We start from the raw sequence: 21,330 nt of genomic DNA, 5'->3' as shown, positions 1-21,330 counted from the left end.
GGTATGGATGGAAAACATTTTGCTACATGATTATTCCTTAATTAATGTTTAATTACCTCACAAAACTGTGCATGTGTTATATATGACAGGTACAGCTGTGGACCCACTGTGTATGATCACGCTCACCTTGGCCATGCATGGTAAACACACACCATTTTACACACACACACACACACACACACACCAACATAGTGGTTAAATCTGCTAAATGAGTCAACTTTGGTTTTCCAGTTCATATGTCAGGTTTGATATCCTGCAGAGGATTCTGACCAGGATGTTTGGGATCACTGTCATCCATGCTATGGTCATCACTGACATTGATGACAAGATTATCAGAAGGAGCTGGGAGGTAAAGAGAAAAATAAAAAGCTGAAATTGGTTAGATTCAGTCTTTTTTTATGGAAACAATATTTATTAAGAGCGTTTGTTTCTCTTCTGGTCAGGAAAATGTTTCTCCGGCCATCATCGCCAGGATGTATGAGGAAGAATTTAAGAAGGACATGTTATCTTTAAAGGTGTGTTTGGACTTTTGTTTGGTAAAGACTGAGAATTACTGTCACTGTTTGCTCATAGATATTCTCCTTTAAGTGATAAAAAGTCATGTTTGCGTATTTTCTCCTTGTTTTTTAGGTGATTCCTCCTGCGGTGTATCTGAGAGTCACTGATAATGTTAATCAAATTGTTGCCTTTATTGAAGGGATCATTAAAAATGGACACGCTTATGCTACAAAAGAAGGTAAGAAATGAAATTAAAACAAACAAAAAAAAATCCCTCATTGTTACTCCTGTTATAGTTTACAGCGCTTGAGTTCAAACGTGTGTGTTAATGTGATTGCAGGTGATGTATATTTTGACGTCCAGTCCATTGGTGACAGTTATGGGAAATTTGTTGGAGCTGTGGGTTCTCATGGAGAGCCTGGTAAGTATTTAAAAAGTTTCCAAAAATCCCACTCTGTCATTCCTGAACATAAGCAAACTGCGTGTTTTCCAGGCAGCTCCAATAAACGAGACTCGAGGGATTTTGCTCTGTGGAAGCGGTCTAAACCTCAGGAACCATCCTGGGATTCTCCGTGGGGCAAAGGAAGACCTGGCTGGCACATTGAATGCTCCACTGTTGCAAGGTGTATATTTACCTCAGCTTTATTTGTATGGCTCTAATCAATCCTATTCTTTGAAGTCCAATTATACTCTAATTAGAACAAATCCATTAAATAATCTACATTGACCCAATTAATGATAAACCAGTTCATAAACAGAATGACCTAGCGATGGAAACCAAAGGACTGCATCATTTTAGCTGTATTGTGGGGTGGCATAGCTAAAAATATCATAAGAAATGTTCATTTTGTGGTAAAACTACCAAATTAGCTTGGTATGTTAAGAGATGGGATCGATTTAAGGGCATAATAAATTCAGAAGCAGGCTAAACTCTTCTTGACAAGTCTTATCAAGTCCTGAAATGAGAAAACAAATTAAGTATATCCACAGCTACGCGGGCTGTCTGTGTAATCATGGTCCCAAAAGAAAGCTGACACTCAGTCAGAGTTACTGTGTCGGAGTAAATTCACCTGGAAAATGTAAACAGTTCTCTATGAGATCCAGTAGAGCAGGGGTTTCCAACTCCGGACCTCGTGAGCTACCATCCTGCAGGTTCCTCGCTGCGACACACCCGACCCAAATCGATGGCTCAGCAACAGGCAGGTGCAGAAGATGAAGTTGCTGGAGAACCTTTTCATTTGAATCAAGTGTGTTGTAGCAGGGAAAGACTAAAACCTGCAGGATGGTAGCTCACGAGGACCGGAGTCAGGGCCGGATTAAAAGTAAACAGGCCCCTGGGCCCAGAGTATTTCAGGGGCCCCCTTCCCCACTGCGACATTGTAAAAATTGTGAATGATACACTGTGAAACGGTATTTCTAACATCTCTCAGCCAGTGGTACCAATAACAAGACACTGGACATTGTGGTGGAACTATCTGGCTTTTATGTACATTTTGTTTCATGTCCAAACTGTTGGTATATGTCCCACATGGGCTCCAAGTGGACATGGGCCCCTGGGCCTGTGCCCGTTATGCCCGCAGTTGGAGACTCCTGCATTATCGCTTGGACACAAAGAGCTGTAAATATGAAGAATTTTCATTTTATCCTGAATTGAAGGGAATTTTTATTTTTCTGCATCTCTCCTGCATGGATGTCCCTCATTTTAACAGTAGAACATGGATGAAAGAAGGTGGTCCGGGAGTTTTATAAGTAAAAGATCAAATCCAGAATAATTCCACCGTCTGCTTTAGTCTTGGGCGCTACATGTCGCTCTGTTCTGCCTCCATAAGGGAGATATTATCATCCCCACAAGTCCACCGAGGTGGATCGATGCAGTTTATGAGGTAATAGTATATTAATAGTGACAGACGTGTAAAATAAGCTTTTCCTCATGTGGTTGTGTCTTTTCAGTAGTGTGTTTGGGAGTCAGCTGGATATTCACTCCGGAGGGATCGACCTGGCCTTTCCTCACCATGAAAATGAGGTCGCTCAGAGTGAAGCGTATCATCGGTGCACGCAGTGGGGAAACTACTTCCTCCATTCAGGTGAATCCTGAAGGCCTCATCAATCCCAGCAGGGACTCAGAATTATGATAAATCCAGATTTATCAGTGAGATGAAGCGTGTGACTCCGCTTCTTGAAACATATGCGGTGATGAAGGTTAGTTTTACAGATGAAAGTTTGGTTTTCAGCCGGTTTAGGCTGCAAGGATCGACAAAAGAGTCTGTAAAAATACGAGTTTATTTCTATTTATTCACAGTTAAAATGAACCCAGTGAAATAATGAAACGTATTTACAAAGCAGACATCAGAGCTCATGTTGAAACTAAAAGGTTGTTACATGAAAAATATATTCAGCTGCCTTTTAAAACTCTTAAATGAGTCTAAATGATGAAGAAAAAGAGATTTGTCCCAAGGTGTGTTTAAAGTTTTCCGATATATATATATATATATATATATATATATATATATATATATATATATATATATATATATATTTTTATATATATATATTTATATATTTATATATATATATATATATATATATATATATATATATATATATATATATATATATATATATATATATTTATTTATTTATATATATATAAATATATATACAGCTGTTTTTTTCCTTCTTTAATGAATAAATATGAGCACAACTGTATGAGCAAACGGGAGTGAAGGCCAGCCTTCTTGTTAAGACGGGTAAACGTACTGTTATGTTAGTCTATTTATGCAGGGAAAAACTTATGGTTCATGAGTTGTAAAATGATCAAATCCTTTACTTTAACATGAAAAATGATTAAATTTCTGATATAATTTTACTTTTTTCTTTTGTTTGCACAAATAAAGCTCCAACATTTCATGAAATTAATGTGTTCAGAAGGTGAAATGGTTTCATTTCCATTCTATGATGTCAGCTGTAAATCTCTACATGTCAAATGAGTTATTAGTGAAATCTATATTTCTATTATGTTTTCAGTTAATCTGATTGTTTCTGTTGTTTTCAGGCCATTTACACCTGAAAGGCAGCACAGAAAAAATGTCTAAATCTTTAAAGAACTACATCACCATTAAGGTAACGTCTCTCCGGTCAGTTTAACTTTCAATTTTATTTTATTTTTTATTGGTTCATTTATTCTCTGGTTTAATTAACAAGGTTATACACATGCAGAGCGGAAGTTTTGTGAATTCTTGGGAGGTTCCAGTCACAAAGATGTGTAAATTGTACATCAGAAAAGGACGCAGCCGTCGGGGTGTGAGATGCGTCCAGCTCACCTGACTTCACCATCTGGATTTTTTTCAGTTGTGGCGGGAAAATAGCTTCACAAACAAATGTGAGACATTTCAGAAAAACACCACATAAGGCTTATTTACATGTGAAATAACGTTAACATTTATATTTTCAGCTTTAACCTCACGAATTGGGTCATTTTTAGGGTCAAATACCTACAGATGCATTGCCTGATAGGCACGGATCAGGTCACATTAGTTTTAAGTTTCAGACACACACGGTGCGTTTATGTGCATGACCACCATGCGGGGAGCTCCGCATGCATCCACAAGCTGATCCGCTTGCATCAGGAGATGTGTGTACATGTATTTTAATGTAAAAACAATTATATCTGCGAGGTTGAAGGTAAAAATGAAGGTAAAATATTCATATTTGTGCAGTTTGTAATGTGTTTATGTGTATTTATGTGTTCAAAATGTTTTGTGTTTGTGGGGATCAGACAAGTATGCATGAACACATATTTAAGTTTTCATTAAATGCAAATTATTTTTCACAATATTGTAGTTTTAACTGTTATAAATGAGTTTACGTCTCTAATGAAGTGATTTCAGTCTTGAATAAAATGTTAAAAAATATAAGTGATTAAAACAATTCTTTATAATGTAGCACTTTACTTATAATAAAAAATATAAAATTATAATTAAATTTAAAATTTAGATTTAATTAAAATCTCATCAAATGAAAATATTTAAACTTAAGAATAATTATTTAATCACATATTTAGGTCAAAGATATAGTTGATAAAATAATCTAATAATTTGATAATTAATTTTAGATTAGATTAGATTTAGCTTTATTGTCATTCCACATGTACAAATACAATGCAACAAAGTTGGCATCTAACCAGAGTGCAATAAGATAAATATATTACCTCCAGTATGTACAAGTATCTGTTTTACAGCTGTGGCATAAAGTAATTATCACAGTATACAGAAATAAGTACTATAAGGACACAATACAGATGAGTACGTGCCTTAAATCTACATCCAGCGTTGGCAGAAGCTATGAATATAATTAGATGTTATGTACGTGTCTTATATTAACTTAAACATCGGTGCAATGGGCATTAAGTTGTGTCAACAGCAGGATAACTAAGTAAACGGTGAAGCAGAGGGACTGGTGCGATGTTCAGTACATGCAGTCAGGTTGTGGGTGGTGTGATGAGATGGACGGTGCGATGAGGAGGGGGTCTGCTGAGAGGTTGATGCACACCAGGAAAAGTTCACCAGCATGGCTGACGACTTGTTGTTTCAGTGTCTTCAGGAATAAGAGGTGCTGGTGAGCCTTCTTCAGTCTTTTCAGCCTTTTTTTAAATTTTTTTATATAATTTTATTTATTTTGAACTAAAAAAAAAGGGGCTTTTAAAAGAACAAATATTAGTTACAACAAACAACAAATAAAATAAGCTTCTTAAGTTGGAAAAAGGGGTTTTAGAAGAAGTTTGGCACCAATCTTTTATCCCTTTTATCAATGACATTAAAATTTTCACATTAAATACACATTAAATTCCGTTACAATTAATTTTAAGATTAAAGAGGATATGTGGAGTTTATTTATTTTTTCATGAAAAGTTTTTTTATTTTTTTTTATTTTCTATATCAAATCAAACTTTATTTATAAAGCACTTTTCCTACAATAAAATGCAACACAAAGTGCTTTATATGATATAAAAAGTAAACACAACAACAAAAAAAAAATCATCAGCCCCTCCCTTCTCACATTCAGACGCATACACACTCATACACACACCCAAACAACATCAATTTCAACAGTATGGTTAGTCAGTCTCTATAATGTGTAAATAAACACATAAACAACCAATCACACGTTGTAAAATAATCCCCACTTTATTAAATATTATATCGGATTTAAAAAAATTCTATTTATAAATTTTTTAATGATTTATTTCTAAATAAAAAATACATATTATTACAAAATGATTCAAATGAGAATTTAATTCAATTTAATAAATTTAACTGAAAATATTTCACATTAAAATAATTAAGAATATCAATTATTCAGTCTTAGATTTAATTTAAAAAACAGTATTAATGTAGTAATTGCATATTGTAAGAATAAATGATACGTGTAATATTTAATGAGCCTCCTGCCGATCTGATTGGCCGCCATCAGCCTGTGTGATGAACATAAACTCACACCTCCTGCATGTTTTCAGACTTTTCACATCCTCTATCTGCAGACACCGTCTCCACGTCTCGCTTCATCTTCCGCCGTTTCTTTCTCATCTTCGTCCTGCAGGATTTTCTCAAGTCTTACTCTGCCAGCGAATTCCGGATGTTTTGTCTTTTGACTAAATACAGATCAGGTGGGTAAAAAAAACAACAAAACAACTAAACAAACGTACTGCGTCTGATCCCCGCCGACCTCCTGGCCTCTGCAGCCGTAGATTACAGCGACGGCAGCATGGCGGAGGCTCGCGCCTCTCTGGAAAGCGTCCGCACCTTCCTCCACGCCGCTCGGGCTTACGCGGCGGGCCTGCTGCAGTGTTCGCCCGTGCAGGAGGACTTCCTGTGGGAAAGGTGACGACTCGGTGCGTGTCTTCGTGCTCTGCAGTTCTGCATCCCTCTGAGACGTTTCCGTGCATCTCCAGGCTGGCCGACGCCAAATCCAAGGTGACCAAAGCGCTGGCGGACGACTTCGACACGCCGCGAGCCATCGGCGCGCTCATGAATTTGGTCTATCATGGAAACTGCCAGCTTCAACCGGTTTCTATGGTAACTATGACCGCTTCCTGGGACTAGAGCCAGACGAGTGAGTGGAATCAGCAGCAGTGATGTGTGTGTGTGTGTGTGTGTTTGTGTTGAGCCTGAGGCGGCGGATCGGAGCCCTGCGGTGTTCGGCGCCATGGTGACGTACATCCGAGACGTGCTGGAGGCTTTCGGCGTCGACCTGCTGAACACTCGGGTCAGAAAACGCGACGTTTCAGTCCGAACGTCTCCAGAGCAGATCTTTAAAGCGTCTCTTTGTGCAGGAGGACGTCCTGAGCAGATCTGGAAATCTGCACGCCGTCGTGGAACAGCTGGCTCGCTTCAGGAGCGAGGTCCGAGCGTTCGCGCTCGCTCGTCAGGAAGATCCGACCTCCAGACCCCCGAACAGACCCGGACTTTACCCAGACCGGGTTCCTCTGCTCAAAGCGTGCGACGCCCTGAGGGAGGACCTGGCTCCTCTGGGCGTGCTGATAAAGGTACGGCGGCTTGCTTCACACCGAACGGAGAACAGGTTCCTGGACTGATGGGGGTCCTCTCTGCTTTCAGGATCGAGGATCCGCCTCCACATGGGAGATAAAACCGAATCAGAGGGTCCAGGAGAAAGACCGGGACACATAAAGCCAAACAGAAACTGACAAAAACAATCAGGATTTCTTCATTTTTTTCCCCCATTTTCTAAATAATGTGCAATAAATATTTTTAGTTTCATTCTCATTCCTGGGATTTTATGTTTTTAGTTCATTTTGTTTTGTTTATCAGTCACAACCAGTTTGTCCGTTTTAAAAAAAAACAATCAAAACAAAAAGAAAACAGGCAGAAATAATAATAATAAACACTTAGTTACCTTAAATTCTCCAGATAACTAAAGCAGATGCATTACATGCACAACGTGTGACTTTTATAAGTTGCATATCTCAAAATAAAGTGATAGATTATCTTTTTAAATAGAAACATTTATTATTATTGATTCATTTTCTCCAAATTAAAACATGAGTCCAGTTTAATCTTTCCAACAGCTGCAGATGTGAGCGTTGGTCAGGCGGCGCTGCGACTCTCCGGCGTCAGGTTGATCAGAGAGTTGCTGGCCTGAGCCAGCTCTGAGATGGAAACTCTGCCTCTCTGCCGGATGAACTGGGCCACAGAGTCCAGTTCCTCTGGAGTGATGGAGATGAACTTCCCTCTGTCGTCTATCACACCTGCAGATCATAAAGCCTGGATTAGATGCGTTGCTGAGGTGTAAAACTCGATTCAACCACAGAAAATCTGCTCAAAAGGCGGATCTGCGAGGCCACACGAGGTGCAGTGAACGCATCACGTTCAGGAAAGCAGATGCAGATATCAGACGACTATTTCAGGTCACTTTATCAGAGCGACTTATTCGTCAGATCGGCCGTTGACAGACAGCAGGTAAAGTAGAGCAAAATAAAAAAAGTCAGTACTGGTTGAAGTACTGAGTCTGTATGCAGCTTAAAGAGAACCTGGTCTGATGAAGTCTAAAAAAGACGAAACAAACTTCATTTCCATGAGTGGTCGGGTTGTTACCATACGCTTTTGTCCCGATTCCATTCCGATTTTTTGGGTGCAGATTTGATTTAAATTGCGATTCTCACAATTCTTCAATATTGCTGATTTTTGTTGATTAAAAACAAAGTAAATGTGTGAATTTTTTTTTTTTTTTTGGTCATTTTTCTTCATTTCAAATGAGGAAAAAACAACCCAGTAGCCAGACTGTCATTCTGCTGCTATAAGGCCCAAGAACACCAGTTAAAAGATCAAAATAATAAAAATGACAAAAACTTTATAATGGTTCATTTTCATTTGTTTGAAAAAAAAAAAAATCAATTTAAAAATTGTAAAGCAAAAAATCCAAATTTTCAATTTTTTGATGAGATTTTCCCACCACTAACGAATACTGTGGAAGTTTGCACTAAATTCACGCTTCATGCTCTGTAAAATGACGCAGTTCACATTTGAACATTTTAACGGTGTGTTCAGACAAAACGCTCAACGCTCGACGCTGGTCACTAAACCGCCACTTTTGTGTCCGACGCCCAAAACGCTCCTGCCGCGTCTGCCGCTTATGTGTCTGGAGCGAGCGGCAAACGCGGCGGAAAAGAGAGGAGGGAGGCGGCGCTTTCCTTCCGGTCAGTTTGAATGATGGCGGATTCAGTACAGATATGGTATGGTTTTATTTAATAAATAAAGCTAGAGGACGTTATCATAGAGCAGTTAGTCAGTATTAATGCAACAAGAGCCGCACTCAGCAGAGAGCCACCGCCGCCCCCAAACAAAGCGTTGCTGGGCAACGTATCCTGCTATGTTGCCAAATCAGTAACATTCAGCTTTGTAGCAAGGAATGGTTATCCTAAATATTGCACGGAGTAATCGCGTCTCAGCCCCGTGTCTGGGTTCACCACAGGAATCCTCCAGGAGCTGCGAGCTGATCACTCTGATTGGTTGACGCCCCGCGTCAAGCGGCCAAAGTTCAGCTTTGTCCATCTCTGACTTTTGACATGCGTTCTGCGAGGAACGCGCGCCGAGTTTAAAAAACTTCTTCAATATTTGGCGCGTTCCGCGCGTCTGAAACTCAAAACGTGAAGCGAGAAAGCTCGACGCCCCCTTGCCGCGCCTCCACATAGACTTTACATGGAAACCTGCCGCTCAAAACGCGTTTGGTCTGAACACACCGTAATGCTTGTAGTTTCTTATTAGAACCTGGTCTAAGGGGGTTAAAATCACCCCCAAAAGCAGCGGAATCACCCTTTATGTAGATCACAAACCAGTTGCCACCGTGGGATGGACATGTTCTCACGATGTGGAGACTTTAACCTCACATTCTCCACCAGATCCTCTGCAGCATATTTTCCTCTAAAACTCCCACGATGTTTCCATCACTGACCTGTGATGGTGCCTTCAGCCAACAGGTCCTGCAGTCTGGTGATGGCATCCTGTGTCCTCATCCCGAAGTGGGACGCCAGGTCCTCCAGGAGAACCACCTTGGAACTCTGCGGACAGATGAGGCAGGTAAAATGTATTTATTGTTGTATTCAGACAAGACGGAGCTCCTGGACTCACCTCGATGTAGTTGATGAAATCCTGCAGGAGGCTGCGGGACTGAAAGCGAAGGACACAAACATCCATCATCTATCATTAAAACACAGTGAGAGGTGTTAGAAGACGACGGCAGCAGCCTGACCTGGTCCTCAGAGAGCTGCTCCTCCTCTCCCTGGTCCTCTATCACAAAAGATGCCTTGAGCTTTAAATATTCCTCTTCCTCTCGCCGCTCCTGCTCCTCTTTAGCGCGACGCTCCTCCTCCTCCTGATTAAACAACAGCAAAGACTTTCAGCTTCTTCCTCGTGTAAACGAGAAGCGATGCGGATGAGGGAGTACCACACCTGTTTCTGTTCCAGCAGCCGTTCCTTCTCCTCGGCCTGGCGTTTCTCCTGCTCTCGGAGCTCCTGCATCCTCTTCCTCTCCTCTCTCTCCTCCATCTCTGCCTGAAACAGATTTAAACACAAGTTCAGTGAAGTAAAATCTGCTGATCCTGCAGTCGGGGATGGTTGTGGATTAAACCTGACCTCTCTCTGGGCTTTCTTGGCCTGTTTCTCCTCCAACTTTCTCTGCTTCTTGGCTCCAATTTTGGCAGCCGGCTGGAAGTTCTGCTGTTCCTCTTCCTCCTCGTCCTCCACAGGCTCTTCCTCTGAAATCCACCCACAGCATAAACAATCAGGGATGTTTTGGGGCTCAAATAAGTTAAAGTCTACGGGTCGTTATTAGGAGTGGGACAATCAAATCGAAAAATCGAAAATCAGGATTTTATTTTGCTTCACAATTTTAAAATAGTTTTTTTTTTGTTAAAAAAATTTTCCTCATTGAAATGAAGAAAAATAAGAAAAAAAAAAGTTTTATGCATTTATTTTGTTTTTAATCTACAAAACCCAGCAATATCAAAAAAATTGTGAGAACTGCAATTTAAATCGAATCGGCACCCAAAAAATCAGGAAAAAAAGCATATCATCACACCGCTAGTGATGATGCTGTTTACCAGGGGCGGACTTACCCTAGGCCGTTGCCTGGGGCCCCCAGTTCGATAGGGCCCCATAAAACTTGTCATACACTTATGGATATTTATTATTTAGTTACTTTTTACTAACATAAACGATGTTTTTAATTCAAATGCATTCAATAAAGTGTCAGTAGAATGATTATTATGTGTTCCTCGGGGCCCACCCTTCAGGTATATAGGGCCGCGCACTAATACATAATGTGATCTGTGTGTGTGTGATGCGGTCAATGAGTTGATATGTAACTTAAAGAATGACTTGTCACAATAAACGATCAGTTCGTACTAGAGGCGGGAAAATCAAATAAATTTAAAAAAAAAAAAAAAAAAAAATCAGGATTTTTTTGCTTCACAATTTTTTGTTAAAATTTTTTTTTTTTAAATGAATAAATTAATTACAATTTTTAAAAAAATAATTTTTTTTTATTGATCTTTTAACTTGTCTTCTTGGGCATTGTAGCAGCAGAATGATGGTCTGGCTACTGGGTTGTTTTTTCCTAAATGAAATCAAGAAAAATGACGAGCAAAAAAAAAAAAAAAAAAGTTTTATACATTTTTTCTTTTTTGCTTCAAATCTACAAAAATTAGCAATATTGAAGAATTGTGAGAATCGCAATTTAAATCGAATCGGCACCCAAAAAATCTAATCAGGACAAAAGCGAATCGTCACAGCCCTAGTTCGTAACATCGAGTGAAGCAAACCTTCCCTGTCATTATACAACGTCCTCTCAGTCAGCAAAGAGACTTTTACACTGGCTGTTTGTTAGCAACGCAAATAATATACAGTAGTGGAGTAGAAAGTGCAATATTTACCAAAGGGCCCCATGCCTACCTTTGCCTGGGGCCCCAGATCTCCTAAATCCGCCACTGCTGTTTACCTCTGTCTTCTCTCTGAGGTCTTCTATTGGCCATCACAGCCGCCAGGTTCCTCCTCCTCCGTGGCATCCCAGCTCCTCTGTCCTCAGCAGCCCGCACAGGACCCCCTGCTGCCCGGATGACATCCCTACGATGATCCTCATCAGCTAAAGAAAACATAGAATATATTACATTTATCAAAGCTGTTAGAAAAAAAAAAAAAACGCCAAAAAAATGCGATCAGTCTGAGTGACAAGTTTGTCCAAAGCAGCACCCGTAGCGTTGCAAACAGGCAGCTGTGAGCTGACGTAGCTTAAAAATACTTATGAATTACAGCTGTTATAAAACAAAAACAAGGTTTTAGTCAAAACACAAAGGAAAAAAAAAGAAATTGGCTTACAAGGGAAAAAAACGGTGAATGTGCAAACCGTACACGTATAAAAGCTAAATATTGGCAACATGCTAACATTAGCTCACCGATGTAAGCTACTTACCGACCTGAACTTTCCGCTGAACCTTCAACGCAAACAATATAAGAACAACGAGAATAGCAGCCGCTATCACATACAAAATCACATCCATACTGTCCGCTTTTTAATTTAATAAATATACACTTAGAAACTCTGCCATCTGTTAACTCTTTACAACCACAACATGCAGCGGCGTGAGACTTCTTCTTCGCTTGTTCTTCGCTCAGCAAACCGCGTTCTTGCGCATTACCGCCACCAAGTGGTCAGAAGCGTAAACTGCACAAGCTTTCCAGTAGAAAGATGGGAAGGTGTATCCAGAAAAATGATAAAAACAAAACGGAATTTATTAGGTTATTTAGTTTAATAATTATTATGTTTACATTATGTAAATGTACCTAGCCATTCGTCTTCTTTTAACTGTTATAGGGGTTAATAGGGCATGGGTGAGGGTGGTTGTGGGTGGGTGAAAGGGGACTATGGGTGTATGTGTGAGAGACAAACAATCATTCACACTCACACTCACTCCTAGGGGCAATTTAGAGTAACCAATCAACCTAACATGCATGTCTTTGGACGCTGGGAGGAAGCCGGAGAACCTGGAGAGAACCCACACATACACGGGGAGAACACACAGAAAGGCCACTGTCCAAACCACCATGCAGCCCATTAAATATTACAACATTAAAATGTTGTCCTCATGCGTTTATTTTTTATGACTAATGACTTTTTTCTTTTGCACTAACTTCCCCAAAAAGATGATAATTTTGTTAAAGTTTTTTTCTTTTTATTACTACATATATTCTGGGTGTTTTATTGAAATCTAACTGATTGTCCGAACAACATGCTACGTTTTAATTTGATGTTCTGACTTTTAAAAAACGTTTTTAGATGCCTTCACCTTCAGATTAGAGAGAAAGAGAGAGCTTTATTTTCAGCTAGCAGAGCAACAACCAGACTGACTTGCATTTCCCTACAAACATATTCATTTATAAAGTGAACAACTTAGGACATATGGCGCGTTATGCTATGATTAATGATTTTCTTTTTTCTTCTTTCATTGAGTATCGCTAAGAAAACCAACAACCATTTATTGGTGTGTTATGTTTTCTTTTTTTTTTTTAAAAAAAGGGGCAGATATTACAAGAAATGTTCTTTTTTCTGCTCCTTTTCGAGCGTGGTGATCTGCTTGTTTTTGTACTGTAAAGTCTTGTTTTGTCTTTTGTATGACCATGTGAGAGATAAAGTAAAGTAAAGAATAAAAAAAAAAACGTAGAGATGAGCTGACATCCACATGAGCCGTGACAGATGCTGCTGCTGGAATAAACTGATTGATAAACTGATCGATTTATTAAGCTGCAACAGTTTGACGCCTGTTTTACAGTCGCCACTCATGTCTTTTAAAGTGAACTAAAAGTTCTGAAACGTGAACATTTCTCTCACATGTGAGAATAGCTGAGATATGAAACATTCTGTGAAGGTTTAGTGGGTATTTTCCATGTACCTGAAGCCCACCTGCTGCAGTCTGAGCTGCTGACTCTGCAGACTGCTGCAGCTCGCCGCTGTTCAGGAAACTGATGAGAGCTTAACGACGGCTGAGGGATCATTAGCTGCTCCTCTGCATATGCTTTGTGGGAGTCTGAGACAATTCAACATGTAAAATGATGTAACATCTCCCGTTCTTTACTACCTGCTGATTAATTGGAATCATAAAGGAAAAATCCGAACCTTTTCGCTGATTGATGAGCACCTCTCCATCTGGGCAGGAGGAAAAGCTGAATCTCTGCACGGTGGAGGAGAATTAGGACATCCATTCCTCAGAGGCTTCAATACTGTGGCAAAGATTTATAATGATCAATGATATAATTCATAAAAGTGATGTTGACAAGGCTCATGAAAACATAAAGTTTAGTTTAAACGATCAGGACTGAAAGGAAACCTGATGATCTTGAATCTCGATGTCTCGTGTGGTGTCATCAGATCAGATAGAAATAAAGGATATAAGGCAGAATTGGTTCTTGATTTAATTAGAGTTAGTCCAAAATGACAACATTTCTGGCTTGATCATTTTTTTTATTTTTTATTTTTACTAAAGCTGAAACTACTCTTTGGATGCTCATTATTACTTAAAAGACAATTATTTAAGATTTTGTATTTATTTGCTGGTACATATCTATATCTATATCTATATCTATATATACATATATATATATATCTATTTAAAAAGATTATCTATCACTTTATTTTGAGATATGCAACTTTATAAAAGATTTTTCCTTATAAAAGTCACACATTGTGTATGTATATATGTATATATGGAAATTAATTAAATTAGATTAAATGAAAATACTTTTTAATCTCTGAAGAAACATTTTAAAGGAAGGAACATTAAAGTTAAAAAGGATTAAATATTTAAAATAATTGAATTTGCTACATTATTTTAAATACATATATATATATATATATATATATATATATATATATATATATATATATATATATATATATATATATATATATATATATTAAAATGCATTTATATTGACATAAATTGTGTTTTATTACAAATAGAAAGATTTAAAATTCCAATGAATTAAGAAAATGTCATATTTACTATTAGTTTGTTAAAATCAAGAAACATATTTGTTCTAGAAAGAAACTTTCTTTAGTTTAAACAGAGTGTGTGTGATATTGATCCGTCCTCAGGATCCTTCAGGATTTTCCTCAGAGGAAACAAAAGACCTGATCTTATCTCTTAACAGGAGGTGGAATTATACGGTTTGGACTTCTGAATGAATTATCTCTCCAGCAGAGTTTAACTTAATGATATTTAAATATAATTACAGTCAGCAGCTCCTCAGTCAGGCAGAATTAATCATAATTATGGATATGTTGAATATAAACCTTGGAGCTGCAGGCGGAAGCTGATCTGTGTTACTCCTACGTCCTCTCTGCAGTTTAACCCTTTAGGTACCTGCTTTGCTGTTAGTTAAACCAAAGTTTTAGTGTTTAGGATGAATATAGTTGTGATAAATGTGGAAATAAAGCTGCCATCTTTTGTAAGTGTGAGTAGATGAATGAAGTTGCAACAGACTGAAATAGAAATGATGGATTTACATCTATAATATTGGCCAGATGTGCTAAAAAATAAAGCGTGGTTAAATAAGAAATATATCATATAGATATAAAATACTTATATTTTCCTGAAATATCTGTTATTTCACCTTTTTGTCATCAACTGAGAAACATATATGGTAAATATCAGAGTTGTAGTAACCTGCATATATGGAGAATGCAAAAAAATGAATAAAAATATCAAGTTTATCAAAGGTCTACCCGATTCTTTCGAGGACCAAGACTTGTTTCCTCCCGATCAGACACACTTGTTTATTCTAGATGATGTCATGTTTGAGGCTTCTGAACATCCTGATGTGCCGAAAATCTCCTCTAGATGATGTCATGTTTGAGGCTTCTGAACATCCTGATGTGCCGAAAATCTCCAGGAGATTTTCGGCACATCATAATATGAGGTGTTTATGATGTGAGTGTTTGTTAACGCAGTGCTTTTTTTTTTTTTTTAAATCACAGCATTTCACTGTTATTATGTTGTTATTTTCACTATTATTACAACCATTTGGAAAAATGAAAAAAAGCATTTTTTTTCCTGTTCTTTTCTTAATGTGAACTTTAAAGGACACGTTCAGTGTTTCTACACATTTATTCGGTCGTGAACTGACACTTCACACGGCTTTCATGCATGGTTTTCTTACACAGTTTATAACTGCTCCACTTCTCTTTTACACTTTTATCTTTTGTTGTGTACATATAGACACATTTAAGTGTGTGTTTTCCTTACTTTGCTTGTGTGTATACCACACACAGCTGTCTGCAATGCTTGATTTCACCAGTGACTACTGAGTAAAGTACTATTTTCTCTTAATTTGGTGAATTTAAGACATTCAGAAACACTTTGTGCATTAATGTTCTGCAAACAGTTTCAGGGTCATCCCATGCAGCCGCTCTACGGGTCAAAATGTCACATATCAAGTAGTTGTTACGCAAAGCCACGTTGTGTCATTCTGTTACACCAGTGTGTTTTTGCAGATTTATTCTAAAAATAAAATGCTTTGCAGTGTAAAGCAGGAGAGTCCAGGTTTTAGTGGTCCCTCTGATCCCAAACAGCTGATTCAAATGATTCGTCTCCCTTGTTGTCAAGTCCTGCTCAGTCATGTTGACCCATCAAGCTGGTTCAGGTTTTCCTGCCTTTAAATAAAAAGTCATGCGTCAGCAGAATGAGCATTGTGTTGTTAAATCAGCGGTTGCGTAAACGTGTCATGTGGACACTTTGGGAAATTCCTCGTTTGAGTTCTGGTTAAAAATCCGTTATAATGCAAGATTTAATATGAAACCAAAAGCAGAGAAGTAAGAGAAAAAAGTTTCTTTTAGACTCAGCAGATCCAGAGAACAACATGATAAACACATACGAGACGGTAAAAACCCTCAGTTTTCCCCGCAGCACGGCGGATCCACGTTAACTGCAGGAAAAGCAGGTTTCTCACACACTGATCTGTTTAACCAGATCACTGCAGCTGTATGTGGACATGTTGGTGTCCCAGCTGGGATGTGATGATGTTCCTGCTTTAGACGTAAAGTCAGGGTGATCCAGATCACAACAACACAAACTCTATCATTCAGGTCTGGAACAGGAGCAGTTTGGCTGCAAGGATACTTGTAGAAGTCCAACATTAAAACTAGAGATGTTATTTATTTATTTATTCCTTCATTCATTTATTTATTTATTCATTATTTATTTATTCATTTATTTGTTCCTTCATTTATTTATTTATTTATTCATTCATGCATTTATTTTTTATTCATTTATTTATTTATTCATTTAGTCATTCATTTATTTATTTATTTATTCATTCAGTCATTCATTCATTCATTTATTTATTTATTCATTCAGTCATTCATTTATTTATTTATTTATTCATTCATTCATTCAGTCATTCATTCATTTATTTATTTATTTATTCATTCAGTCATTCATTTATTTATTTATTTATTCATTCATTCATTCATTCAGTCATTCATTTATTTATTTATTTATTTATTTATTCATTCAGTCATTTATTTATTTATTCATTCAGTCATTCATTCATTTATTCGTTTATTTATTTATTTATTTACCAAAATACAATATGCAGATTTTTGTCCAATTCTCAATGTCCAAAACCGATATAAACTGATACCGATATTTTTTGCAGACAAACAAAAATATCTGGAAAGCTAAACATGACACCTCTGATATAGTTTTATAAATATGACTTGTATTGAGTTATGATGAGTTAAATCTCTCTCTCTCTCTCTCTCTCTCTCTCTCTCTCTCTCTCTCTCTCTCTCTCTCTCTCTCTCTATATATATATATATATATATATATATGTTGTGCATGTTGTGTAAAAGTTATGTCATTAAAAATGTAAAAACCAATACTAGTAATTTCCGACATTTGAATTTTAACGTTGATATTTGTTAATAACATTGGAATGCTGATTATATCGCTACATCTATAAATCTATAAATAAAATATTACTGATATTTATATCCTAAGATTGCTTTTGCTAATTAACTAAGCAAAAGTAATATCCATTTATTCCTGCCGCCTCAGATCAATTCCTCTCCATTTAAGTCCCTGCAGTCGATCAGTTTATCAGTCCAATTGATAAAAACTGACGTCTGCAGAAGAAAACATGCAATAAAACCAGAACATGACAACCAGTAAACACTAAATCTTCTTTTTATGGACTTGTAAAGTAAAGTTCTCAGTCTTGTGGTTTGCTGTTGAAGTAAATTCTATGTAAGTTTCCCTTTTTACGCACAGCGGGTATTTCCATGTTGATGCAGTCAGGAGGGTTTATATGAGCCGACTCTGCAGGTGATGCAGCTGTATGAGACGAGACAGGAGGCGACGTGTCTCCTCTGAACGCCAGGAAACTCACTTCTGATCATCTGAACCCAGAACAACCCGTCCTCCTGCTTACAGGTAGAAACCTACAGCTTATTGATTTGTTTGCTTCATTCTTTTTTAAACAGTCTATTTAAACTTATCTGTGCTGTTAAAAATGAAAAGGAGCAAATAGAAGAAAATCTTACATAATCTGCCTCTCACACATAGAAATAAACCAAAATAGATCAATAAAAATGTAAATCAGCTGCAGGTTGGAAAGCTAATTTCTTGTTTTACTTCATTTATTATCTACAGAATGTCAAAAAACAAAACAAATGAGTCGCATTTATTACATTTTCTTATCTTTAACAATCCTTTTAAACACCATAATCCATACATACACACTACAGACTCAAAAACACACTTAATGTAACATACATCTTCACATATTATATGTACACAAACATGTAAACAAGAAATAAATAATGGAGAAAAGAAAACAGCAAATCATTGATTATTAATCGTAATACAATTATTATAAAATAAGTAATGATGTGACCTGCTTTTGTCTGTTCAGGATAAAACATGAAGGCTGCAGTGTGTGTGGTCCTTCTTCTGTCGGTTCTGTACCACGGTACGTATAAAGTTAGTTTTTCATTAATAAATTCTTAATTTTGCAAACATGTAACCAACACGTTCCCATTAAAGGAGAAAATAGATTCAGTATAAAACTATATGTAATGATAATTTAAAAGATATTTAACTCATAAACTCTTTTGATTGTTTTTATCTGTAAATCTATTTTACATTCATTTAGTTTTATTTTACTTGATTTGTCATTTATTGTTACCAAACCTCCATTTCACCTTATGTCAGAAGTTTTCCCAGAACAGACAACATGCGTTATAATCTGCTAAAACCACTTCAGGGTGCAACTGAAAATACCTTTTATGTAAATAATAAACCACTTTGGACCTAATATAGACCCCTGAGGGACACCTCTGGTAATATCCAGCATGACCACAGATGTTTCCTCTACAAGGCTGCTCCCTTAATCCCAAGATATTTGTAATTGTACAAATATGTACTTATATTTGTTTATATTAAACATTTCCACAAGATGCTCAGTTCTTGTATGTTTTTCTCAGGAGATGCTCTGAGATGCAACTTCTGCTTCTCCAGTGATGCTAACCTCTGTACCCCAACCAGCATCCAGACCTGCTCTGGATCAGCTAACGCATGTGCCGCTGTCATTCTCCAAGGCCCTCTGAGTGAGTCAATCTCCCTCCAGGAATATTTCACGTCCCAATAATTACTAATTTGTTAAAACGGAGCAGGAACGAAAATATCCTGACTATCTAAAATTAAAGACGGATTATGTTAATTTAACTGCGCAGTATTGTGATTGTAGATCTTTTTAATGCTTTAGTTGAATTAATTGACTGAAAATGAACATTATTTGTCTTTGTTTTCTAATTCCAGACCGCTCCTTCCGTCAGTGCATAAACATGGCTGTGTGTCAGGGTTACATAGCAACACCTGGCGCACTCGCACAGTGCTGCAGCACCGACCTCTGCAACTGAACCTCCAATCACCTCTGAACGTCTGACTTCTGTAGATGTCTGCTGGCTTCAGGACGCTGCAGCATCAGTTCCGCTGAGTGAAGCTGGATGGCAGCAGAGCATCGCTGACATCCACCAGGTTTTATGTTGCTTTTTCAAAGAGCATTATTAAAAGACAAATCATTAAACTCTGGCATCCTTTTTATTGCTGGTTCAGATGTCTTTAATCCTTCTGGTGTGAGCTTGGAAGAGGATTACAGCTCCAGAAGAGCCGCTTGTTTCACCGCAGCTTTAATGATGCAATGAAACAGGTCATTTTAAATAAGTCATCCTTTTAATATTTTGCCTCGTAAATGAAGCTCATTTCTACGTTGTGTGGAGGACAAGTCGAACCAAAAGCTGAACAAGATCTTCACCTTACATACCAAGACAGAAATAAATATCAGTTTAAATAAACAATAAAAACAGCAACAATGTTTGCATGATAAAAATAAAGATTTAAAATGACTGAAGGAGGCTCATCTGAAAAAGCTTTTATTCTTCATCTATAAACATCTTGGAGTAACTGGAATTAATATTGAATTAGATCCTGTAATGGGCAGGAAACCAGTGTACAGGTGTGATGGGATTGCACCGTTTCTTCGCTGTTAGAAGGTGACCGTTACATTTTGCCTGCAGGCATCCTTTTATAAAGAATTAATCAGTCAAATCAAAGTCAATCAAATCAATCAAAGATACTTTATTTATCCTCGAGGGGAAATTCAAGGTTCAAGCCAGTTCGTCCAAGTTTGACATACAGACATGTAACATTTATGACAAGTTTACAGAACGGAACTGAAGCATCAAGTTTTCTGCCTTCTGGATGAGGAAAAGATGACATGAGGAAGGATGGGGGGGTGTTGGAATAAAAGAAGTTTCGCTACACTTCACCAAAAGGGGGAAGGATAAATATGCAACAAAAAAAAACACACCTCTAAACATAAGCACAAATTCAGACAACAGACAGCACACAAAATGGGTGGGTGGGGGTCTCCCAAACAACGAAGTGAGGTCCCAGGGAGGGGCGAGGTCCGGAGAAAGCGGTAAAAGATAGGAAAGTGTGTCTGTAACAGTGTGTGTATGAGTGTGTGCGTTCAGTGAGTGAGTCTGTGAACTTACAATTACAACCCAACTCTAAAACAGTTGCGATGCTGAACAATCATTTTAAAATAAGCAAGTACAAGAACAATTTATTTAATTTATTTTAGCTGGAATTAATCCTTACATGAAACATTTATTTATAACTAGGTGAGTAACTGAGAAATGGTTGCCATGTACGACGATGACCTGGCATGCCACAACAAAAAAGCAACACATTACTAATAGAAAACAAGAAATAATGAAGAAAAATGATTTTGCAAACAGTTTTGAGAGATAAGAAGTCGAGATGTCTGATATTATCGGCTAATATCGACATTAAAATGTAATATCAAAAATGATCGGCATTGGTTTCTTCTTTTTTAATTTCACAACATCTACACAACATGCTAACATTATATATCAAACTCTTCAACTACGCCTCCTATAATTGAAAATGAGATGAGAAAATATGAGCGATGTCATGTTTTTCCACTCCTGCTCTCAGCGAAGGCGGACGCTTTTTCTCTGTGCTCCTGTTTCCTCGCTCTCCTCCCACTCTGGCCTGCTACTTTGTCCTGTCTGACTCTGAGCCTATTTTAACATTTCTTTACTTCCACTCAAACTACATCATGGATTTGATCGACTCGTCTCTCAACGCAATTGCTCAAATTTTCTCAACCCAAAGATCAGGCAGAGGGGAGCCCACATGTCCTGAGGGGATGGTTCTGGCTGGATACGTTCAGGACTCATGGG

The 21,330-nt window shown here is 37.6% G+C and overlaps 3 protein-coding genes across 3 annotated transcripts in view; 2 read left to right on the top strand and 1 right to left on the bottom strand.

The window, feature by feature from the left end:
* The window catches only part of cars2 (cysteinyl-tRNA synthetase 2, mitochondrial), a 7,499-nt gene extending 228 nt beyond the window's left edge, over positions 1-7,271 (top strand). Inside the window, exons 1-15 of the mRNA XM_079263905.1 lie at position 1; positions 90-140; positions 232-349; positions 444-515; positions 631-736; positions 839-919; positions 992-1,121; positions 2,449-2,582; positions 3,551-3,618; positions 6,094-6,160; positions 6,236-6,374; positions 6,446-6,569; positions 6,661-6,759; positions 6,827-7,039; positions 7,110-7,271. The exon at position 1 is cut by the window's left edge and continues 228 nt beyond it. Coding sequence (XP_079120031.1) covers position 1; positions 90-140; positions 232-349; positions 444-515; positions 631-736; positions 839-919; positions 992-1,121; positions 2,449-2,582; positions 3,551-3,618; positions 6,094-6,160; positions 6,236-6,374; positions 6,446-6,569; positions 6,661-6,759; positions 6,827-7,039; positions 7,110-7,181 — 1,475 coding nt within the window. The 3' untranslated portion in view covers positions 7,182-7,271. The remainder of the gene's footprint in view (positions 2-89; positions 141-231; positions 350-443; positions 516-630; positions 737-838; positions 920-991; positions 1,122-2,448; positions 2,583-3,550; positions 3,619-6,093; positions 6,161-6,235; positions 6,375-6,445; positions 6,570-6,660; positions 6,760-6,826; positions 7,040-7,109) is intronic.
* A 216-nt stretch (positions 7,272-7,487) lies between these two features.
* On the bottom strand, positions 7,488-12,169 carry ddrgk1 (DDRGK domain containing 1). The gene is made up of 8 exons (XM_079264174.1): positions 11,977-12,169; positions 11,506-11,649; positions 10,143-10,264; positions 9,960-10,061; positions 9,760-9,882; positions 9,639-9,677; positions 9,463-9,568; positions 7,488-7,759 (listed from the first exon to the last, which is right to left on the bottom strand). Exons 1-8 carry the CDS (start codon positions 12,062-12,064, stop codon positions 7,599-7,601), a joined length of 885 nt encoding a protein of 294 aa, XP_079120300.1. The 5' UTR covers positions 12,065-12,169; the 3' UTR covers positions 7,488-7,598.
* Positions 12,170-18,478: 6,309 nt separating this feature from the next.
* On the top strand, positions 18,479-19,519 carry LOC306774196 (lymphocyte antigen 6D-like). Its single transcript, XM_079264178.1, has 3 exons — positions 18,479-18,530; positions 19,045-19,167; positions 19,379-19,519. Exons 1-3 carry the CDS (start codon positions 18,482-18,484, stop codon positions 19,477-19,479), a joined length of 273 nt encoding a protein of 90 aa, XP_079120304.1. The 5' UTR covers positions 18,479-18,481; the 3' UTR covers positions 19,480-19,519.
* Positions 19,520-21,330: the final 1,811 nt, after the last annotated feature.

The sequence above is a fragment of the Telmatherina bonti genome (genome assembly GCF_933228915.1).
Source record: "Telmatherina bonti genome assembly, chromosome: 24".
In the NCBI taxonomy this organism is placed as follows: Eukaryota; Metazoa; Chordata; class Actinopteri; order Atheriniformes; family Telmatherinidae; genus Telmatherina; species Telmatherina bonti.
The sequence above is the reverse complement of the archived record's forward strand: the minus strand, read 5'-3'. Positions and strand labels throughout refer to the sequence as shown.

Bases quoted from the DNA above. Each gene is read 5' to 3' on its own strand.
- ddrgk1 (XM_079264174.1), bottom strand. From the start codon at position 12,064: ATGGATGTGATTTTGTATGTGATAGCGGCTGCTATTCTCGTTGTTCTT. The intron at 10,062-10,142 runs GTCAGGTTTAAT...AATCTGTTTCAG, and splicing joins CCAAGAAAGCCCAGAGAGAG to GCAGAGATGGAGGAGAGAGA. The intron at 7,760-9,462 runs GTCAGTGATGGA...TATGATCTGCAG, and splicing joins GGCTGAAGGCACCATCACAG to GTGTGATAGACGACAGAGGG.
- LOC306774196 (XM_079264178.1), top strand. From the start codon at position 18,482: ATGAAGGCTGCAGTGTGTGTGGTCCTTCTTCTGTCGGTTCTGTACCAC. The intron at 18,531-19,044 runs GTACGTATAAAG...TGTTTTTCTCAG, and splicing joins TCTGTCGGTTCTGTACCACG to GAGATGCTCTGAGATGCAAC. The intron at 19,168-19,378 runs GTGAGTCAATCT...TTCTAATTCCAG, and splicing joins CATTCTCCAAGGCCCTCTGA to ACCGCTCCTTCCGTCAGTGC.